At 41.1% G+C, this 21,011-nt stretch overlaps 5 protein-coding genes and 7 non-coding genes across 16 annotated transcripts in view; 9 read left to right on the forward strand and 3 right to left on the reverse strand.

The window, feature by feature from the left end:
- LOC100331072 (NACHT, LRR and PYD domains-containing protein 3-like) overlaps positions 1-1,926 on the forward strand; it is a 57,517-nt gene extending 55,591 nt beyond the window's left edge. For both annotated transcript variants that reach the window (XM_073948276.1, XM_073948278.1), the window contains one exon: positions 1-1,926. This exon is cut by the window's left edge and continues 1,865 nt beyond it. The gene's annotated coding sequence lies outside the window, so the exon portion shown is untranslated.
- Positions 1-21,011, reverse strand: part of LOC137491106 (uncharacterized) — a 1,257,671-nt gene that overhangs the window by 707,953 nt on the left and 528,707 nt on the right. The window lies entirely within an intron of this gene.
- The window catches only part of LOC100329723 (uncharacterized), a 399,138-nt gene that overhangs the window by 282,483 nt on the left and 95,644 nt on the right, over positions 1-21,011 (forward strand). The gene's annotated exons all lie outside the window — the stretch shown is intronic.
- The window catches only part of LOC137491131 (uncharacterized), a 246,822-nt gene that overhangs the window by 72,048 nt on the left and 153,763 nt on the right, over positions 1-21,011 (reverse strand). The window lies entirely within an intron of this gene.
- Positions 1,523-6,282, forward strand: LOC137491130 (uncharacterized). The gene is made up of 2 exons (XM_073948831.1): positions 1,523-1,817; positions 4,142-6,282. Exons 1-2 carry the CDS (start codon positions 1,781-1,783, stop codon positions 5,092-5,094), a joined length of 990 nt encoding a protein of 329 aa, XP_073804932.1. The 5' UTR covers positions 1,523-1,780; the 3' UTR covers positions 5,095-6,282.
- trnar-ucg (transfer RNA arginine (anticodon UCG)) lies at positions 13,749-13,821 on the reverse strand. Its single transcript has one exon. It is a non-coding gene; the product is annotated as a tRNA-Arg (tRNA).
- On the forward strand, positions 17,418-17,489 carry trnae-uuc (transfer RNA glutamic acid (anticodon UUC)). The gene has a single exon. It is a non-coding gene; the product is annotated as a tRNA-Glu (tRNA).
- Positions 17,576-17,662, forward strand: trnay-gua (transfer RNA tyrosine (anticodon GUA)). Its single transcript is given in 2 exon segments — positions 17,576-17,612; positions 17,627-17,662. It is a non-coding gene; the product is annotated as a tRNA-Tyr (tRNA).
- Positions 18,115-18,187, forward strand: trnar-acg (transfer RNA arginine (anticodon ACG)). Its single transcript has one exon. It is a non-coding gene; the product is annotated as a tRNA-Arg (tRNA).
- On the forward strand, positions 19,648-19,719 carry trnae-uuc (transfer RNA glutamic acid (anticodon UUC)). The gene has a single exon. It is a non-coding gene; the product is annotated as a tRNA-Glu (tRNA).
- On the forward strand, positions 19,806-19,892 carry trnay-gua (transfer RNA tyrosine (anticodon GUA)). Its single transcript is given in 2 exon segments — positions 19,806-19,842; positions 19,857-19,892. It is a non-coding gene; the product is annotated as a tRNA-Tyr (tRNA).
- trnar-acg (transfer RNA arginine (anticodon ACG)) lies at positions 20,345-20,417 on the forward strand. The gene has a single exon. It is a non-coding gene; the product is annotated as a tRNA-Arg (tRNA).

The following is a 21,011-nucleotide window of genomic DNA, read 5'->3' on the forward strand; positions in this document are numbered from 1 at the left end:
ATGCTGTTAATCACGTGGCCTTAATTTTGCTGGATTTATCCACAGCCTTCGATACTATTGACCACTCTGTGTTATTATCTCAGCTAGAGTCCTGGGTTGGGCTGAAGGGTACAGTGCTGAAATGATTTAAATCATACATCTCCGACAGGAAGTTTTTTGTCAAAATTGGTAACTTTTCCTCCTCTACGGCACCGTTAACGTGTGGTCTTCCCCAAGGCTCAATTCTAGCACCTTCACTATTCTCTCTTTATATGCTCCCTCTAGGTTCTATTTTCAGTAAACATGGCCTGCATTTTTATTTTTATGCAGACGATACACAAATCTATATGTCACTGAAAAAGCAAAATGAGTCCTCTGTTGTGAACTCCCTTTCACTATGCGTGGAGGAGGTAAAAGCATGGCTTTCTGAGAACTTTTTATTTCTAAATGTGAAGAAAACAGAAGTGATTTTATTTGGGCCCTATGATTTGTCTGACTGTAAACGCCCCAGGCTGGGTAACTTGGAGGAGTTCAAATCACCCCAGGTACGCAACCTGGGCATAACATTAGACCAGAACTTAAAATTTGATAAACATATCTCAAAAGTTGTGGGAAATAGTGTCTACCAATTTCGCCTTCTTTCAAAAATGAAATCCTCTCTTCCTTCACACTCTCTAGAAATTGCCTTACACGCACTTATAACCTCCCGGTTAGACTATTGCAACTCGCTCTATTTTGGCCTGCCTAAGTCTCAGATTGCTCGGCTACAGTTAGTGCAAAATGCAGCAGCTAGATTCTTAACAAAAAGCCCAAAATATGCACACATCACTCCTATTCTGAGGCTCTACATTGGCCAACGGTGACACAAAGAATCAAATTTAAAATCCTTTTCTTTGTGTATAAAGCCCTACATGGTCTAGGCCCTCATTATTTATCCCAACTGATTGTTAATTACACTCCTCCAAGACACTTGCGTTCCGCTGATCAGTTTTTATTAAAAGTTTCAAAGGCCCATGTGACGGGTGTTAATAAGAGTATTAATTTAATGCATTTCACTAATAGTCCCTCCTTTTAATTTTCGTGCATTTGTTTTGCATCAATTTGTTTAGACATATGTTAGAATTTAGTTTTTACTCTATTTGTGTTGTTTAATGAAAATAGTTTTATATTTGTTTTGCGCGCAACGTTACTTCCGGTTGCCGCGCTACGTCACTTCCGGTTGCCGCGCAACGTCACTTCCGGTTGCCGCGCTGGGTTCTCAGACCGCATTGAGCGCGCCGAGGAGAGGTGAGCTTTTAATGGTGCTCCAAGGAAAATCGTTCTAAAAGTTGTCAGAACTTTAAATAAGCTTTAAATATGCGATTGTATTGTTTGTAAGAGTGTTCTATATTAACTAGGAAGTACTTTTCTTCATGTGGATGGATAAAATTAATCACTTTACTGAGCACAGTTGATTGAGTATGTGTGTATAAGTATGTATACTGGACACAGTGATTTCGAATGACCTTCTAACACTTTGTAACTGCTATTTATTTGTTAGGTGGGGAAATTTACAAACGAAATCATATCAACTTACTGTGCTGTTTTCTGATTCATCCAGGTATTGTTTTATGTACATTTATGCTTCTTTGTGTTTACATTTGTTTCGCAATTACATTAATTTCTAATATAAAGTTAGATAGGGGAAGATTAATTAATATCACAATGTATGGAACTGTAATCATTTGTTATTTTTATTTATTTACTTTTTGTACTTTTGTGATCTGTTTACCCAGTTTTAATTGGGTATGATGTTATTGTTATGTTTGCTCAGACCGCATTGAGCGCGCCGAGGAGAGGTGGGGAAATTTACAAACGAAATCATATCAACTTACTGTGCTGTTTTCTGATTCATCCAGTTTGCTCTGATCTGACGCTTGAGTGACAATAAACCCACCATCAGCAGTACCAGTGGCCTGTCTCATTATTGTACACAACGCAGAGAGTGCGAACACCGGTTACACCCACATACACTTATAAACACAAAACAACACAATATTGAAACCTTGCATGTAAACTTGCACACACTTCCAGCTACTCCCACTCTTAACTAGCTGACATTTGTGGGACTTCACATATAAAACAAAACAATTTGAACAGCTCTTGATGTTTTACTACAAAGCTACCTCATTATTGACTAAATATACTTGAGAACTAGGAATAACAACAACAAACATGCTATAGTGGCCATTTAAAACATAGCCGCAGAGTGACATTAACAGTTATATCGTCTTTGACAGCTCAGTGTACTGTCGTTATTTTCTTCAATTTTATGGCTTTTTCAAAATATCATATTTCGGAAAAGTAGTGTCATTTAATCACGAAGACTAGTGGCGGTTCCTTGTCGTCCACTGGTTTGCTGCTGAGAATGCTGTGTGCCCAGTCAAAAAGTGGAGTCTTCTCGAGGTTCACGGTGTCTTTCAAGAGGCCAGCTACAAATTCCGTCACGTGGATAAACGCTTATTTTCCAGTATAGGTTAGGTTTAATTTAGGATAAGAGCAATATTAAACGAACTTTCAGGTTTTACGTGAGGACCTCAACAGTTTGCGTCTTTACATTACATGGCGCCGCTCCAACCAGAAGTCCAAAACAAACAATATAACAATAATCACAATGAAACACAAAACCCTCAGCACTTATAACTCAAATGAAAGTAAAGAAAAAAAATGCAAATGATTTTTGAATATGGGGAAAAATAATAATGATGATAATATAAGTACAGGGAGAAAACAAAACGAGAAATAAAAAGAGAAAGTGGGCCAAAAAAACGTGAAGGGAAATGAGAGGGGAATGGTGAATGTGGAGGTGTGGATGTAAAGGTTGAGGGCGTCGACGAACTCAGCCGGTGAGTAGCAGTCACGGGTGCCTAACAGGAAACTCTGACACCGTCGACTGCCGGATAAAGGCTTTCGGCAGCTGACTCCATGCCAGCGAGATAAATCGATAAATTCATTTTGTTCAGGACACACTGCACTGAAGTTTTTGGTAACGCACTCATTTACAGACATCACGAGCACTTCAGTAACAAGACAGCGGTCTTTGCTCTGTTGCTTCGATACATACTTTTTGCTTTTTGTTTCTCACAGCGAGTCATTAAGTTTACACTGCTTGTCTCGATCTGGTTTCTCTACTCGTTTCCCCACACTGCAACAGTTCAGTCAACTTCTCTTTCTTGCGCACACCACATAATGCTGCCCTCTTGAACCCTCCTCTTTCTTTACACTCCCACCGATTTCCTTTTTAAATGTCATCACAGAAAACCCCAACAATCATAAATGCATGATTATATGCTGTCATGGCTTTGCAGTCAAAATTTTTTGTTATAATAGAGGCCAATGGAGAAAAAAACAGCCATGAATATAACGAAAAGGGAGTAAATTTGTCCTGAGTGTATTGTTTTTTTCTTTTTTTACGAAGCATTTTCCCAGAATATGTCAAAATAAGATGTCCTCAAATATCAGTCTGTTTGCTGAAACACAGAAAAAGTTTTGGTCAAATTAAGCCTCAAAATCACCCCAGAATGGATGAAAAATGACCCAACAGCACACAAGGGGAAAGGTGCAAATTTCAGCCTTTATGCAGATGCTGTACAGATGTGTCTCATGTCTGTTAGGCAAATATTCTCGGCTGTTACCCCAGAACTTTTTTTCTTATGCGTTTACCCGTCAGGCACAGAATAAACAAGTATTCCCTGTCTGCTTTACAAAGTTTAGAAAAACATTTTGTTGTGATTAGGAATATATATGAATAAAAACAGGCCATTTACAGCTTTCTAATATCTGTCTTATCAATATGACCAAAATTATTTTTATGATCAACTATGTAAGAAATGCTGAAAACTGGACTGACACAGTTTCAATTTACTATAACTTCTATGTTAAGCGGCTTTGACACAATTTACATTGCAAAAGCACTAGGTAAAGATTAACTGAATTGAATCTGCTTAAATGTGTACACGTTAATGGACCAAACACAATATGATCTGATTTATTTTACATTTAATTTGCATCAAAATTTCAGTGTGTGTAGCCAATGTTTCCAGTGTCTTTTCACTTTTCAGCTTTTGATGAGAGTTTTTAAGACTTCATGAAAACTAATGTTTTATTTATTTATTTATTTCAGACTTTATTGAAGAGAATGAGGGGAGTAAAGAGGAGGAACATCATGTCAAAATTGAGGAAAAAACTCATTTACAGACTGATGGTATTTTGAAAAGGAGAGACAAGAATCGTTTCACCTGCACTCAATGTGGAAAGAGTTTTGGAAACAAAAGCAAACTTAAGATTCACACGAGGATCCACACTGAAGAAAAAACATTCACATGCACTCAGTGTGGGAAGAGTTTTAACTGCTCATCACACCTTAATAAACACATGAGGATCCACACTGGAGAAAAACCATTCACATGCACTCAGTGTGGGAAGAGTTTCAACCAATCATCAAACCTTAATCAGCACATGAGGATCCACAGTGGAGAGAAACCATTCACATGCACTCTGTGTGGGAAGAGTTTTAGCAGCTCATCAAACCTTAATAAACACATCAGGATCCACACCAGAGAAAAAACATTTACATGCACTCAGTGTGGGAAGAGTTTCAGCCAATTATCATCCTTTAATCTACACATGATGATTCACACTGGAGAGAAACTATTCACATGCACTCAGTGTGGGAAGAGTTTTATCTGCCCATCACACCTTAATAAACACATGAGGATCCACACTGGGGAGAAACCATTCACATGCACTCAGTGTGGGAAGAGTTTCAGCCAATCATCAAACCTTAATCAGCACATGAGGATTCACACTGGAGAGAAACCATTTACATGCACTCAGTGTGGAAAGAGTTTTAACTGCTCATCACACCTTAATAAACACATGAGGATCCACACTGGAAAGAAACCATTCACATGCACTCAGTGTGGCAATAGTTTCATCCAGGCATCATCCCTTAATCTACATATGAGGATCCACACTGGAAAGAAACCACAAATTAAGCCGCGATTACATTTAGACTTCCATTTATACACACTCGAATGCATCAAACCAGAAACGTTAGTGCGTCAAGTTTCGTAGTTCACTGCCTTGCAAAGTTCAAGCTTGGTGAACTCTGACCTGCAAAATCACATCACTTGACTGTGTAAGACCAATCAAAGATCAACACATGACCTCTCTGGACAGAAATGTAAAATATGGACCAATCGCTCACCTTTTTAATGTCTAATAATCTTGGTTAATCCTGCCCCTTTTCGCAACTCTGCACAACTGAATGTTGCATGCTCAAACTCTAGTGTGACCGCAGCTTCGGTGTGGGATTAGTTTCAGCAACTCCTCAGACCTTAATAAACACATGAAGACCCACACTGGAGAGAAACCATTCACATGCACTCATTGTGGGAAGAGTTTCAACCAATCAGCAAACCTTAATGAACACATGAAGATCCACACTGGTGTGAAAGAGTATGTGCTTGAGTGTGAGAAGACTTTTATTACAGCTCTAAAATTTAAACTGCACCAGACGATTCACACTGGAGAGAAACCGTACAGATCTGATCAGTGTCTACAGAGTTTCGCTCATTCGGCGCAGCTTAAGAAACGCATGGAAAAAAGTTGCACACATGACATGAATGCAGCAAAACATTTTCTCTGTGCACAGAATGTTTCATGTTTGAATAATGTTTGAAAAGGCTGAGTGACAGTTTACTGTTTTCCAACTCTCATACACTGCAGTGGGTGGGGTTGTAAATGTGTTGCGTTTACTGTAAACAATGGTGGCAGCTGAAAGAAGAACATTTTCATAAACATCTGGCAAACAGTACCTCTGCGGCTTAAAATCTCTTTGCAAGTGATTATACAGGTGCAGATACATCTGTACTCTACTTTCCACTGTGTTCATATAGCTAGTGTTGTTTTAGATTATGTTCTCTGTCTGACTCCCTGAATGAGAAATCCAGATTGGAGTATGTGGTAAATCCTGATTGGATGCTGGCATTGCTCATCAGTGGGTATATAAAAGTTGTTGTGCTTGCTACCCCAGGACCCTGTGGCTACTCGGGAGTCCTCATGTCAAGACCTGCCATCTCATTAACTCTTTATCCTCATGGTTTTGTTTTGCATTACTTATATCATGTAGTTAAAGTGTTGTTGTGATTTATACCCTAAGTTTTTTAGCTTCATTATTAATTATCCCTAGACATTTGTTGGTTGCTTTGATTGATTGTTCTATGAGTTACATTTTTTAATAAATAATTTGCATTCAGGCTATTTTGTGGGCTCTTCTCTCTTTTATGTTGTTACTCAAACAAGCGGTTCATAACACTTTGTAAAATGCTTCTGGTTGTATCTGAGACCTTGTCCTTTCAGTCATAATCATAGGTGTAAGTAGGAATCTTGATTGAGCGGTAAATTAAGAACATTGCCTTCTTCTCAGCTCCTTCACCCCAACAATCACATCAACTGCATTAATGCTGCTGCTGCACTGATCCATCTTTTAATATCACATTCCATTCCTCATGAAAAAAAACGCAGATACTCCATTCGGGGTAAGGACTCTCCTACGAACTGGAGATGGCCACCTTTTTTCAGTCAAGCACCATGGTTTCAGTCATACAGATGCTGTTTCTTACCCTGCAATGTCACACTCAGCTGAAATAACCGTCAGATCTGTGCATCTCTGCATGATGGAGCGGTGTTAGCAATGTCCTCTTTGGAGGACAACTGATCATCCAGAATCACCCTAAGATTTCTTACTGAACTACATGGGGTAATGGTGTATGATCCCAGCTGGATTGCGAAATTGTATTGAATGTGTGGAGTTGCAGGGAAGGTGATGTAAGCAGATGAGTAAACAAAGTAAACATGGAACAGAGTGTTTCTGCTGCACTATTTACATCAAGAAGTGAGAACTGTGAGTGTGAGGGAAGAGAGCATTTAACAGTGGAGAAGTGTGTGGAGGACAAACCAATTTTTACTAGTAGCAATTTAGTTGTTGAAATCAACAATTGAATTTTTGATATCAACAATTAAACAGAACGGAACTACTAAAACTATGAATCCATCTCATCACCAACTCTGCCCCCTCAGGACAGCAGAACCGTTTGTATAAACAAAATCTCCCTGGACCATCAAATAAAGCAACTAAGACAGGCAATAAAAAGCAATCCCACGGAACTGGACAAACTGCATCTACCTTGACATTCCAAAACATGGACAATCCACTGGATCATGATGTCACTATTGGACTTCCCACCCCCCTCCCTTGGCCTCCAGCTCCACATTCCAGTGAACACTCCAGCCCTACTTATCCAGCCACCCCTTCCACTCTCAATCCTTCTCAATTCTCTCTCCCTTCCAACCACCCTCACTCATTAACCCAGCTTATTTTTACCCAGTCTTTTCTCTACAAATCCTAATGCTCTTCCTCTCCCTACACATTTCCCCTCTTCCAGTTTCCCTACCTTTTTCTCCTCTATATCTCTTCACCAAGCACCCAACTCCATTACTAACCCTCCCCAACAGTCTACCCTCCCCACTCACATTTCTTCCGCACGGCCCCCTTCACCCTTACCACAGCCACACCCCTTCTCATTCCGCATAATGCTCCAGTCCTGGAACCACCCCTGATCTCCAACGCCATCAAGAACCTCATTCTATCAGGTGCTGACATTGACCTTTCTACACTTCTTTTACCCATAGCACCTCCCTTGGCAGAAGAACAGGTGGATTGCTGTGAATTCACTATTACACTTAAATCACCCGTTAGCTCCCAACCCACACACTTTCATTAGCTGAATTTCACACAGCATTCGCACATTATACAGAAACCATCTGTTCAGTCCTTCCTTATAAGAGGCTATGGGGGAACACATTTTTCACACTTACCACAAATAATTTTTTTGCAAAATGCGCTATTCGCGTTACTCAGTGGAAGGAATGTCTCTACTGGGGGGCCTTGGATACAGATGTTTACAACTGAGTTTTTTTAGGATGCTGTAATCTTTCCTGCACGGTCTGCTGTTCAAATCTGCACACGACCACTTCCTGTCCCTTCTTAATCCCCTCCTCTGACAAAAAACTACAAACCCCAAGATCCAACAGCTACGTACCCCGCCCCTCTACCTCTGCTATCCCCGCTCTAAATCCTCCTCCTTTCTTTTTAAAACCCTCCTCTCTGTCTTGCAATAACTTTAATATAGCAAGATGCTTTTGCCATCTCTGCAATTACTTTTTACATGTTTGGGTAAAAAAAATATTTTCTTTTGAGAAAGCATAGTGATGCCTTAGCAACCACCTAGCAACACCTTAGCGAGCACATTGGAACACCTTAGCAACCGTCTAGCAACACCTTAGCGGTTGCTAAGGTGTTGCTAGGCAGTTACTAAGGTGGTTGCTAAGGTGTTGATAGACGGTTGCTAAGGTGTTCCTAGGTGGCTGCTAAGGTGTTGCTAGGTGGTTGCTAAGCTGTTGCTAGGCAGTTGCTTAGGTGTTGTTTGAACTGTTTAAGGAAGTACCTAACCAGGTTATCAGCATAGTCACAGTAATGGGCACAGAGGGTTGGGGAAAGCATCAGATAGATACTAACCGACAGTGATTGGAAGTTGTTGTAAAGTGGTGTTGGAAGAATATCCTTCAGTACAACTGGACCAGTGTACAGAAGAAACTGCCTAAACTCAGTAGCTTTCCAGCGATCCAGTTCAGAGAGTGATCGTGGCTTTTGTGCAAATTCAGAGGGTATGTATTTTGACATTCCTACAAGACTCTCTGAGATGTTACTTATTATATGGAAGCTCTGTCTGTTTTTTAGGTTGCCCTTGGTCCAAAAATTGATCATCTTTCTTGTCACACCGAGGCAAACATCATGCATATAATCCAACACAAATTGTGTGACCATTCCCAAACTTAATGTACTGAGTATGGAGTGACCTCTGTGGTTTTCTGTAAAGGACTCATCTGTCCTGAGTGGGGCATGTGTTTCTGGGAATATAATTTTCCGTTCCATATAAGATCCTTCCTGCGTGCAACGATCGCAACCACTATAACCTCCATGCCCCTTTGTTTGTTTTATGAATGATCGTGCAAGAGCATCACAGATAAAGCAGTCCAGGGAAAGATGAAACAGCCTTTCATCCACAGTGAAACCTTGTCCTAGTGCAGAAACCTCCTCTGCAAAATCTTGGAGATATTGGTTAGGATTGCGAGGTTTGCTGTTTCCACAGAAGACACCAATGACAAACGGGTACCTTTCAAAATAATTTTTTCCTAAAATTGGCCAAATTTGCTTCTGTGAGCTTTTGAATAATGGCAGTCCATCTATATTGACCTGCATCTTAATTTTGTCAGTTTGTGACATCAGGGCATCTCTGTTTTGGAGCAAGTGTTCCAATATTCCAAAATGGACATACTCCCCACCATCCATTTTTTTGACTTTACGTGTGTGTGAAATTTTCATCAAAGTTCTCACACATTTAGGAAGTAAGGGGATTTGTTTGTTTAGAATTTTAAGTAGGCTGTCGGCGGCATTTTGTGTCACACCACACTCTACAACCCACTGACGCAGCTCATCTGGCATGTCATCAAAGGAGCCTCTGTCTTGTGTGTCACTAAAATCTAAATCTTCTTCCTCGCTGAAATTGCTGAGGTAGTCTGTAAATCTGTCATCATCATCATCATCAGTGACATCATCAATGTCTCTTTCAAGGTCAGTGTTGGTGTTTGTGTTGTTTGAAATTTGAGATGTTATCACAGTTCATTTCTTCATCTTGTCCTGTTTCAGAATTTGCCAGAAGATATTCATTGAGACCAGCCATTTGATTGTTGATGTCAAGTGTTTGTGTAGTATGGAGATTATGAAGTATATTCTGGACACGCCTCCATTTGGTAACTGAACTCACACCTCCAAATTTTCCATGTTTCTACAAGAATTAAAGCACAAAAATTTACATAAAATGTTTTTTTAAATAACATTTTAAATAAATGTTAATGTAGAGCACCAGTCACCTGGCCACATTACCATGATAATATTTTCGAAAGAAGATTCTTATGCTCATCGAGCCTGCATTAATTTAGTGCATTAACATTAATATAATAACATATTTTTCTATTTGACATTTTTATTTACTATAATTACATATTATATACAAAAATTTTTTTCTTTGCTTTTTTTGTACAAAAAAAATATATATATATATATATTTATTTTTATTTTTTTGTCAAAACGTTCCATAAATGTATTGCTCAGTCTGCATTAAATGTCTTGTCAATTCAAAAATACAAGTTGCCAACTAGTACAGCTTAACATTTTATGTTGCCTTAACTAAAAGCAGCAAGAACAATAATGTTTTACAGTGTAGATAAGAAATTGTTCAAAGACTTTGACTAATTTAGCTGCCACATTAAATTATTATCTGATTAATTATGTGAAGTCTGTCTAATTTGCCTATTTGATAACTAGTCTACTTTTGGACTTTGTATTCTCACTATAAAAGCTAGCCCCTTTTATATTGCCTAACCTAACTTAAAATATAATCAATACTCACAATAAAAATCTGTAATGAAGCAAAGAACAGAGGTTTCTAACTATCTTCCTAGTGCTAGTGCGTGATTGGAATTTCTGAACACGGCAATCAAGTATACTTGATCAGCTCTGTTTTAAAATCCCAATGATCTGTTCAGACGAATAAAATGGGGAAATCCCTAAATGGGATCCGCCTTGAATACGTGCCTGGAGCAACTAGCAGTCACATCACTGGAAGATAGATAATCTCTAATAAAGGTAAGTTAAACGTTGTTTTATTCTAATTGAATTAGATTTTATGTTTTTTTTGACGCACATCGGCTATGAACCAATTGAAGTTTTACTCACCAGTGTCCAGTCGCGGAGACAGTGATGTAGACGCTAAAACTTTAGTTAAACTACAAAACAACGATGCGAACTACTCAAACACTAGTAAATAGTTAACTTAATGATTATTAGACGAACACTTGATCAGCGAAAATCTTAACGTTATATATGCAACCTACACTAAGTAAACTACAAACCTTAACCCATCAAACTGTACACTAAAACTACAAATACTAACAATACATGAACAATATAAACACTACACAGTATACTTTAACCTAAAACCGAAATAACTAACTTTATCTACACAATATTTATCTAAAAAACGCGAATTCAATAGGACCAGGTCTATTTCCACCACCGTCTGCAATCAACAAACGTTAATGTAGTTTTTTTCCGTTATAAGTACCGCTGACAAGAAGCATTACGTTTAATTCAAATATTTCCCCCTCTCGGTCAAGATCTGAATCGCATAACCACATAAGTATCCAAGCATCACATAATCAGTTCAAACAACTGGTTATCTTCTGCAAATTAGGGAAAAAGTGTGTGAGTGTGTGTGTGTTATCTTCTGCAAATTAGGGAAATAGTGTGTGAGTGTGTGTGTGTGTGTTTATCTATACAGATACACAGCTGTCAAGTCAAAATTCCTCCTGTAAAGAACAAAGGAATCTTCACAGTAATTCTTATAAATTTCCCGGATTCCATATCCGGGACCAGGCCATATCCTGAGCTGCTGCTGCGCTGATGGTCGTGGGGAGTGGAGAACATGAGTCTGATTCCAGCGACGCTCCAGGGACAGACGAGTCTTCGCTGAGGCCATCTTCCAGCCTAAACCACGGCGAATGAAGCTCTGCACAAGACTTTTGGCCAGCGGAGAAATTAAAATGGCCGTGCCCAACTGAGTCTGGTTCTCTCAAAGTTTTTTTTCTTCACTCCCCTCAGGTGAAGTTTTTTTTCCCTCTCCGCTGTCGCCACTGCCTCGCATGGTTCAGGATTGGTAGAGCTACGCATCGATGAATTGACTCTTCAGTGTTTGAACTCTCAGTAGTGATTAAATCACACTGAACTGAGCTAAACTGAACTAAACTGAACTTAAACACTAAAACCTGAACCACACTGTTCCAGTTACTATGACCATTTATGTGAAGCTGCTTTGACACAATCTACATTGTAAAAGCGCTATACAAATAAAGCTGAATTGAATTGAATTAAAAAAATATTTCTTGTAAAAGTCAGTTTTTATAGTATTCCTTTATTTTAGTTTGGCTTAAATAAAAGCAATTAAACTATTTTAATGTCAATAATATTAGCCTCCTTAAGAATATATTTTATTGTTCACAAAACAAAGTTATCCAGTAACTTTCCTAGTTAACCTGCTTAATCCTTAAAATTGCACTTTAAGCTGAATGCTGGAATCTTGCAAAATAACTAGTAAAATATTATGTACAGTCATCATGACAGAGACATAAAAATTTTTCCTTTTTTTGAAAAATGAATATGATTTTTTTTCAGAGCTTGTTCATCCAGAATAATTCTTTAATTAAAGTTAACCTATACACTCTCTCAGGATATATTATAAGTGTTATTCAGCAACCCAAAAAGCAGAGGTGCCCTGAGAAAAATTTCTTAGTGGTGGCCAGAAAAAGCCACACCGAATCTTTGGGTGGAACACAAAAAATAATGAATTCAGTGTAACATTATATTTTTGTTTCTGGTAAATGAAATAATGTGTTTTTAATTTATTTAATTAATTAATCTTGAAATATTCCAATTTATTCCTTGAGGTAATTCAGCAAGTACATGTGCGAACCAAAAAAAAAAAAATATATATATATCAATATTTAGTTTATTTTGTCTTCATGTTTTTGGTTATTGAATTCATGTAGAAAATTGTGTGCCTGGTTTAAAAATGTTCTTGTTCATGACATCATGAATGGTGAATGTGTGTTTTTACAGGTCAGTTGATAGCAATGTTGTCTAGTGCCTGGAGTGCCAGAAGCCACAGACCACTCTCTCTGTACACCTGACCAGGCTGTGCATGAAGGCCAGCACACCAGCGGAGAGAGCCAAGGAGCTTTCAACAAGATGCCAATGCATGGAAAACTGCACTTTAGGATCTCAATGCCAGTTTGCATTCCGTCAAATAAGATATGTGCAACTAATGGACAAAAATTTTCTTTGTGCAATCATCCATATTTGTGTTTAATTGGTCCTGGGGTATGGTTCTTGCGTATGGTGTGACTGGTCTTGAGTTTCAAATTCCAGTCAAGGCCACTCTCATTAGCATGAAATCACAACCTTTCTGCAGCTATTTTCTAGTTTGCATTTCATCATCATCCACCAAACATGAGACTATTAGTTGAAAGCCACCGGGTACTTGAAGTCAAGATCTCCATAACCAGAGCTTAGCTAAACCTTTTATGTTTGTAACGTAATTGGATAATTCAAGCAAGATCGGATGAATCTTAATTGAAGTGTGCAGCAAGTCTGAGAATTTGAAGCTAACTATTGTCCTCAGATCATTACACCTAAGCTTTGAGTAGACAAGTCAGGATTTTTTCACACAACTTAAAAGTAACCCAACAAACACAACTTGAACCCACATTCCCCAGCTTTGAAGGGTGATGCCTTATCCATTAGGCCACTGGGCCAATACTAGCATTTGCTATATTTGTTGTATGACTCAGGAAGTTCTTGTAACTCAGAGAACAGCACTTTAGGATCCCTATTGCATTCAGACGATCTGGTGTGTGCAACTAATGACAAATCAGCTTCTCTGAAGAGTTTTCCATTATAATGTCTTTTTGACCTAAGAGTATGAACCTAGTTTTTTGAAGGTCACACTGGATTGTGCTGCACAGCCAACTTCAAAAAACTGCATCAAAGACAACCCAGGTGGGACTTGAACCCACAATCCCCAGCTTCGAAGGCTGGTGCCTTAAACATTAGGCCACTGGGCCGTTTTTTACTGCCTGTGAACTGTAATATGCATCCAGGGAGTTGCGTAACAAAAACAACATGAACAAAAAGTAGATTGGACCGGTTTCACAGAATTTTTTTCTGGCACTGCCAAGCACTTCTACATGGCTTATTGGTCTTGGGGTATGATTCTCACTTAGGGTGCAAAAGGTCCTGGGTTTAAATCCTAGACGAGATCTATGTCTGTCACAGAAAAAAGCAGTGGTGCTGTGCTGTGCTGTCAAGGGTGTTTATGTGTTAATTGTAGCACCTTCAGCTGTGTTTTCAGTTAATGAACATGTAGTGGATTTCTGATCTAAATCAGTCTAACTTTTACAATTATACAGACACAAAAGAAGCATCCTATCAGATTTCTTTGAAGGAGTTATTTTAGAATTTTCATCATATTTTGCAACCATTCCTATAGGATTATTTTATAGTACAATACAGGAAAATCCTTTAGGATAATTTCTACAATATTTTAATTGGATCCAATTTATATCTTAATTAAGATAGGCTTTTCTATTGTCTCTCTAAGCCTATTATACAATAGTTTTGAATGTTTAATGCAGTTTGCTTAAGCTCACCTTCATGTACTTGAGTGTACAGTTTTAGTGCACAAATTCCCAAACTAACATGTCTATACCAAAAACATATACAATGTCGCTAGACCAAACTGTGGGCTGGCCCACTCGAAACAGAAGTTCACTGAGGGCCCACAGCAAGTCCACACAAAGTGTAGTGTATATAGCCACAATGGGCGAAGTATAGGTATACTATCTGGGTCAGAAGTATGTCCTATGAGCATGCTCTGTGGGCATTTAGTAATTAACAAGTTAGGTCCCACTAATACTAAGTTGAGTCCAGGCACAAAATGTGCCTATAAGGTCCCAGTAAAGCACTTTTATGCAGGGCCATTGTGGCTTTAACACAAAACAAAACTAGTTCACTTCTACTATGTAGCAAAATAGCACAATATCACTTCAAATGCATAGTTACATATTTTGAAAGCATAAAGAAAAATCAGTAATAAATGAAGCATCTAAAAATATAAGGACAACATGGACTATTTTTCAAAGGTTTGGGACAAAACTGCTTTAGTTTATAAAAATGCAGATATAAAAGTAACCTTGTAAATAATTATTCCTTTTTAATATGTTAGCTTTTCCATTTGAATATGTTAAAATATAATTTATTCCAATGATGTTAAAGCTGCATTTGAGGCATTTGTGTCCTAAATAAAATAATTTGAGACAAAACAACAAAACATATAAAAATATACTTAGTTAGAAGAAAAACAAAGTAAGATTTTCATGTGTGTATTTTCTCTACCATTTGTACCTTAAAGGGTCACGAAACTCCAAAACACATTAATTTAGCTGTTGACAGTCATATATGTGTCCCACACTGCTAAAAACACTATTAGGACACAAATATTTCACTAAAAAGTGTAAATTGATTGTTTTTGCGTTATTTCAAGCAAATTTGTACTTCCGGTTTGAAACAAATTTTTGAAGCTGCGTCTCAACCATGAGATAATAGTGTGTATTCCAGCGTGCAGACTGGATGTCTGTGCCAGAGTGTGTCTTATTACGTCTTACAGTGCGGCTCGAAGGACATCTTTTGCATTCAGAGCTGCTTTCGTGAAGAGATCATCGGCAACACTGCTCGAAGTTTACCATGGAGGTGAAAAGGAAGCTCCCTGACAAGGAATTGAACCCAGGCCACAGCGGTAAGAGCACTAAGTCCTAACCACAAGACCACCAGGGAAGGCCTGGCTAAAAGTTGCCCTCTAGCCTAGCTGTGGGCCTCCACCCAGGTGTGCTGCAGCTGCTCTGACAAAAATAACTCTAACGTTTGCAACCTCCTCCTGGAGAAGAGAAAGTCTCAGAGCCTGGTTCACAGTTCTTCTATGGAGGGACTGTCACATGCTCTGTGTAAAAGCATCCTATCGACACCACAACTTGCCATGACAACAAAGTACAGCATGCGTTGAAGGAACTCCATGTTTACCGGTCCATGTCCTCTTTCCAAACAGCATGCTAATGAGCACTCCTTGAACAGTGTGTGCCAGTGGCGCAATGGATAACGTGTCTGACTGATCAGAAGATTCTAGATTCGAGTTTTGGCTGGCTCGATCAGGATTTATTGCATTGCTCTCAGTCAGTGCACTGCAGTTGCAGTTTGCCCCTGCCAGAGTTGTTTGGTTCTACTTTGGAGTGGATCAAGTTTCTGGGGCTGCCAGCACAGAGCCTGTGGGGTGCTCCCCTGGGTTCAAAGTCTGCCCCAACTACTCTCATATCTTGGTCCTGTACATCCCTCAGGACTTTCAGAAGAAACCAGTACAGCCACTCTCCTGGGAAGACAGCAGTGACAGCTTGTAGACCAAAATGTTTGCTGTGAGGCTAAGGCGTTCTACTGCAGCACAGATACGCATTCGAAAAGCAGACAATATTCAAAAACAAAATGCCAACCTAAAACAAGATTGCAGTCAAAATGACCACCTCAGACAAGTGTGAGCAATGTTTCAGTCTCTGTTATACGTCGGCAAATATGCCACACAGTGCAGACGCTCATACTACTGAAAAGGAAGTTACCTGACTGAGAAAGGTATAAATAGAAATCGGAGCCTGCTCCAAACGACCTGGTCAGCCCCAAGTGGGCTGTAAAAACCTCCTGGAGTTTTCATTCATTTAATGTCTGGTACAAGACACTGCGTCCAACCAGTTATGTTTGAATGTCAAACCTACCCCAATCCTTAAACCAACCTCACAGTTTCCTGCTGTGTTTTATCAACCTCCTAACCTACCCCAACTCTTAACCCAACCTCACAGCAACAAACCTCCATGTGGGTTTCATTGATTCAATGTCTCGTACATGGCACAGAATACAACCTATCGCAGTTTATTAAAATCACACCTACCCCAGCCCTAGGCCCAACCTCACGGTAACCTGCTGTGTTTTATTCAATTTTACTCCTACCCCAACCCTAAACACAACCTTAGAGTAAGCAGTTTATATATTTTTTTTATTTTTATGAATGTCTACTACAGCTACATCAATCGCAAACCCAGCCTACATGCGGTATAAGTGCCTACCACTTAGAGGTCATCCAGCCGACTTGCAGTGTAATCTCCTCCACTTGTAGGTCTCTGAGCTGCAGCAACACCTAAGGGCTCTGACACACAGACACAAAAGAAACCATTGCTTTTGACCTACTCTTGGAGAGGAGAGAGTCTCCGACCCTGGATCTCAGGTCTTCTATGGCGGGACTGTCAGGAATCCTGTAAGAGCATCCCATCCACACAACCTCTTGCCATAAAAACAAAGCAGAATGTGTGGTGAAGGAACTCCGGGTTGACAGAGCCTTGTCCTTGCTTCAAGCAAAGTGCTAACAAGGTGCTGAACAGAGTGACGGTGGCACAAAGGTTAGCGCTTATGACTACGGATCAGAAGATTCTCGGTTACGGAAACCAAGAAACTGTGTATGAGAGAGTGAGTAAGTGTATGAGTGGCACTTGTGCAAGCGGAGCAGGGACGTGCCAGCGATCAGAATGAACTGGAGTTTGTGCCAAGACTGGATTTCAAGTGTGGCAGTTCCCATATGGTCTAGCGGTTAGGATTCCTGGTTTTCACCCAGGCGGCCCGGGTTCGACTCCCGGTATGGGAAGGCTTGAGTGCTTTTGCTTCTGTCCTTTTTGGCCAGCGGTCGGTCTGCAGCTACCTTAGGATGTGGTTGTGTAACTGCCCTGTAAGCCTTCGATAGCTCAGTTGGTAGAGCGGAGCACTGTAGGTGGGATGATGGCAATCCTTAGGTCGCTGGTTCGACTCCGGCTCGAAGGACATCTTTTGCGCTCAGAGCCGCTTTCTTGCCTTCGCCAATTGAGTTAACCAATCCTCAAAGTTCAGCATGGAGGTGAAAAGGAAGTTCCCTGATTGGGAATCGAACTCTGGCCGCGGCGGTGAGAGCGCCGAATCCTAACCACTAGACCACCAGGGAAGGTCTGCGTAAAGGTTGGCCTCAAGTCTAGCTGTGGGCCTCCACCCAGGTGTGCTGCAGCTGCTCTGACAAAAATAACTAACGTTTGCAACCTCCTCCTGGAGAAGAGAAAGTCTCAGAGCCTGGATCACAGTTCTTCTTCGGAGGGACTGTCACATGCTCGGTGTAAGAGCATCCTATCGACACCACATCTTGCCATGACAACAAAGCACAGCATGCGTTTTAGGAACTCCATGTTCACCGAGCCGTGTCCTCTTTCCAAGGACCATGCTAATGAGCACTGCTGATGCGGACTGGGCCAGTGGCGCAATGGATAACGCGTCTGACTACGGATCAGAAGATTCTAGGTTCGACTCCTGGCTGGCTCGTTCAGGATTTTTTTGCCTTGCTCTCAGTGCAGTGCGGTCGCGGTTTGCCCCTGCCGGAGTTGTTCGGTTCTACTCTGGAGTGAATCGAGTTTCTGGGGCCGCCAGCACAGAGCCTGTGGGGTGCTCTCCTGGGTTCAAAGGCTGCCCCAACCGCTCTCATGTCTTGGTCCTGTACATCCCTCAGGACTTCCAGAAGAAACCAGTACAGCCATTCTCCTGGGAAGACAGCAGTGACAGCTTGTAAACCAAAATGTTTGCTGTGAGGCTAAGGCGTTCTACTGCAGCACAGATACGCATTCGAAAAGCATACAATATTCAAAAACAAAGTGCCAACCTAAAACAAGATTGCAGTCAAAATGACCACCTCAGACAAGTGTGAGCAATGTTTCAGTCTCTGTTATACGTCGGCAAATATGCCACACAGTGCAGACGCTCATACTACTGAAAAGGAAGTTACCTGACTGAGAAAGGTATAAATAGAAATCGGAGCCTGCTCCAAACGACCTGGTCAGCCCCAAGTGGGCTGTAAAAACCTCCTGGAGTTTTCATTCATTTAATGTCTGGTACAAGACACTGCGTCCAACCAGTTATGTTTGAATGTCAAACCTACCCCAATCCTTAAACCAACCTCACAGTTTCCTGCTGTGTTTTATCAACCTCCCAACCTACCCCAACTCTTAACCCAACCTCACAGTAACAAACCTCCATGTGGGTTTCATTGATTCAATGTCTCGTACATGGCACAGAATACAACCTATCGCAGTTTATTAAAATCACACCTACCCCAGCCCTAGGCCCAACCACACGGTAACCTGCTGTGTTTTATTCAATTTTACTCCTACCCCAACCCTAAACACAACCTCAGAGTAAGCAGTTTATATATTTATTTTTATTTTTATGAATGTCTACTACAGCTACATCAATCGCAAACCCAGCCTACGTGCGGTATAAGTGCCTACCACTTAGAGGTCATCCAGCCGACTTGCAGTGTAATCTCCTCCACTTGTAGGTCTCTGAGCTGCAGCAACACCTAAGGGCTCTGACACACAGACACAAAAGAAACCATTGCTTTTAACCTACTCTTGGAGAGGAGAGAGTCTCCGACCCTGGATCTCAGGTCTTCTATGGAGGGACTGTCAGGAATCCTGTAAGAGCATCCCATCCACACAACCTCTTGCCATAAAAACAAAGCAGAATGTGTGGTGAAGGAACTCCGGGTTGACAGAGCCTTGTCCTTGCTTCAAGCAAAGTGCTAACAAGGTGCTGAACAGAGTGACGGTGGCACAAAGGTTAGCGCTTATGACTACGGATCAGAAGATTCTTGTTTTACGGAAACCAAGAAACTGTGTATGAGAGAGTGAGTAAGTGTATGAGTGGCACTTGTGCAAGCGGAGCAGGGACGTGCCAGCGATCAGAATGAACTGGAGTTTGTGCCAAGACTGGATTTCAAGTGTGGCAGTTCCCATATGGTCTAGCGGTTAGGATTCCTGGTTTTCACCCAGGCGGCCCGGGTTCGACTCCCGGTATGGGAAGGCTTGAGTGCTTTTGCTTCTGTCCTTTTTGGCCAGCGGTCGGTCTGCAGCTACCTTAGGATGTGGTTGTGTAACTGCCCTGTAAGCCTTCAATAGCTCAGTTGGTAGAGCGGAGGACTGTAGGTGGGATGATGGCAATCCTTAGGTCGCTGGTTCGACTCCGGCTCGAAGGACATCTTTTGCGCTCAGAGCCGCTTTCTTGCCTTCGCCAATTGAGTTAACCAATCCTCAAAGTTCAGCATGGAGGTGAAAAGGAAGTTCCCTGACCAGGAATCGAACCCGTGCCGCGGCGGTGAGAGCGCCGAATCCTAAACACTAGACCACCAGGGAAGGTCTGCGTAAAGGTTGGCCTCAAGTCTAGCTGTGGGCCTCCACCCAGGTGTGCTGCAGCTGCTCTGACAAAAATAACTAACGTTTGCAACATCCTCCTGGAGAAGAGAAAGTCTCAGAGCCTGGATCACAGTTCTTCTTCAGAGGGACTGTCACATGCTCGGTGTAAGAGCATCCTATCGACACCACATCTTGCCATGACAACAAAGCACAGCATGCGTTTTAGGAACTCCATGTTCACCGAGCCGTGTCCTCTTTCCAAGGACCATGCTAATGAGCACTGCTGATGCGGACTGGGCCAGTGGCGCAATGGATAACGCGTCTGACTACGGATCAGAAGATTCTAGGTTCGACTCCTGGCTGGCTCGTTCAGGATTTTTTTGCCTTGCTCTCAGTGCAGTGCGGTCGCGGTTTGCCCCTGCCGGAGTTGTTCGGTTCTACTCTGGAGTGAATCGAGTTTCTGGGGCCGCCAGCACAGAGCCTGTGGGGTGCTCTCCTGGGTTCAAAGGCTGCCCCAACCGCTCTCATGTCTCATGCTCTCATGTCTCCCGTACATCCCTCAGGACTTCCAGAAGAAACCAGTACAGCCATTCTCCTGGGAAGACAGCAGTGACAGCTTGTAAACCAAAATGTTTGCTGTGAGGCTAAGGCGTTCTACTGCAGCACAGATACGCATTCGAAAAGCATACAATATTCAAAAACAAAGTGCCAACCTAAAACAAGATTGCAGTCAAAATGACCACCTCAGACAAGTGTGAGCAATGTTTCAGTCTCTGTTATATGTCGGCAAATATGCCACAGTGCAGACTGGGCCAGTGGCGCATACTGTCACCTGTAAGTTGTGGTTATTCTTGGTTACACCGGCCAATCACGTTCTGAGTTGGAACCAAGATTTTTTTTAATTCTTGGTCATGCTGGCCAATCACGTCCCGAGCTGGAACCAAGATTCACCCTATTCTTTG

The sequence above is a fragment of the Danio rerio genome, chromosome 4, assembly GCF_049306965.1.
Source record: "Danio rerio strain Tuebingen ecotype United States chromosome 4, GRCz12tu, whole genome shotgun sequence".
In the NCBI taxonomy this organism is placed as follows: Eukaryota; Metazoa; Chordata; class Actinopteri; order Cypriniformes; family Danionidae; genus Danio; species Danio rerio.

Coding starts and splice junctions, on each gene's coding strand:
- LOC137491130 (XM_073948831.1), top strand. CDS start 1,781: ATGTTTGCTCAGACCGCATTGAGCGCGCCGAGGAGAG. Junction 1,818..4,141: donor ATTGAGCGCGCCGAGGAGAG/GTGGGGAAATTT, acceptor TATTTATTTCAG/ACTTTATTGAAGAGAATGAG.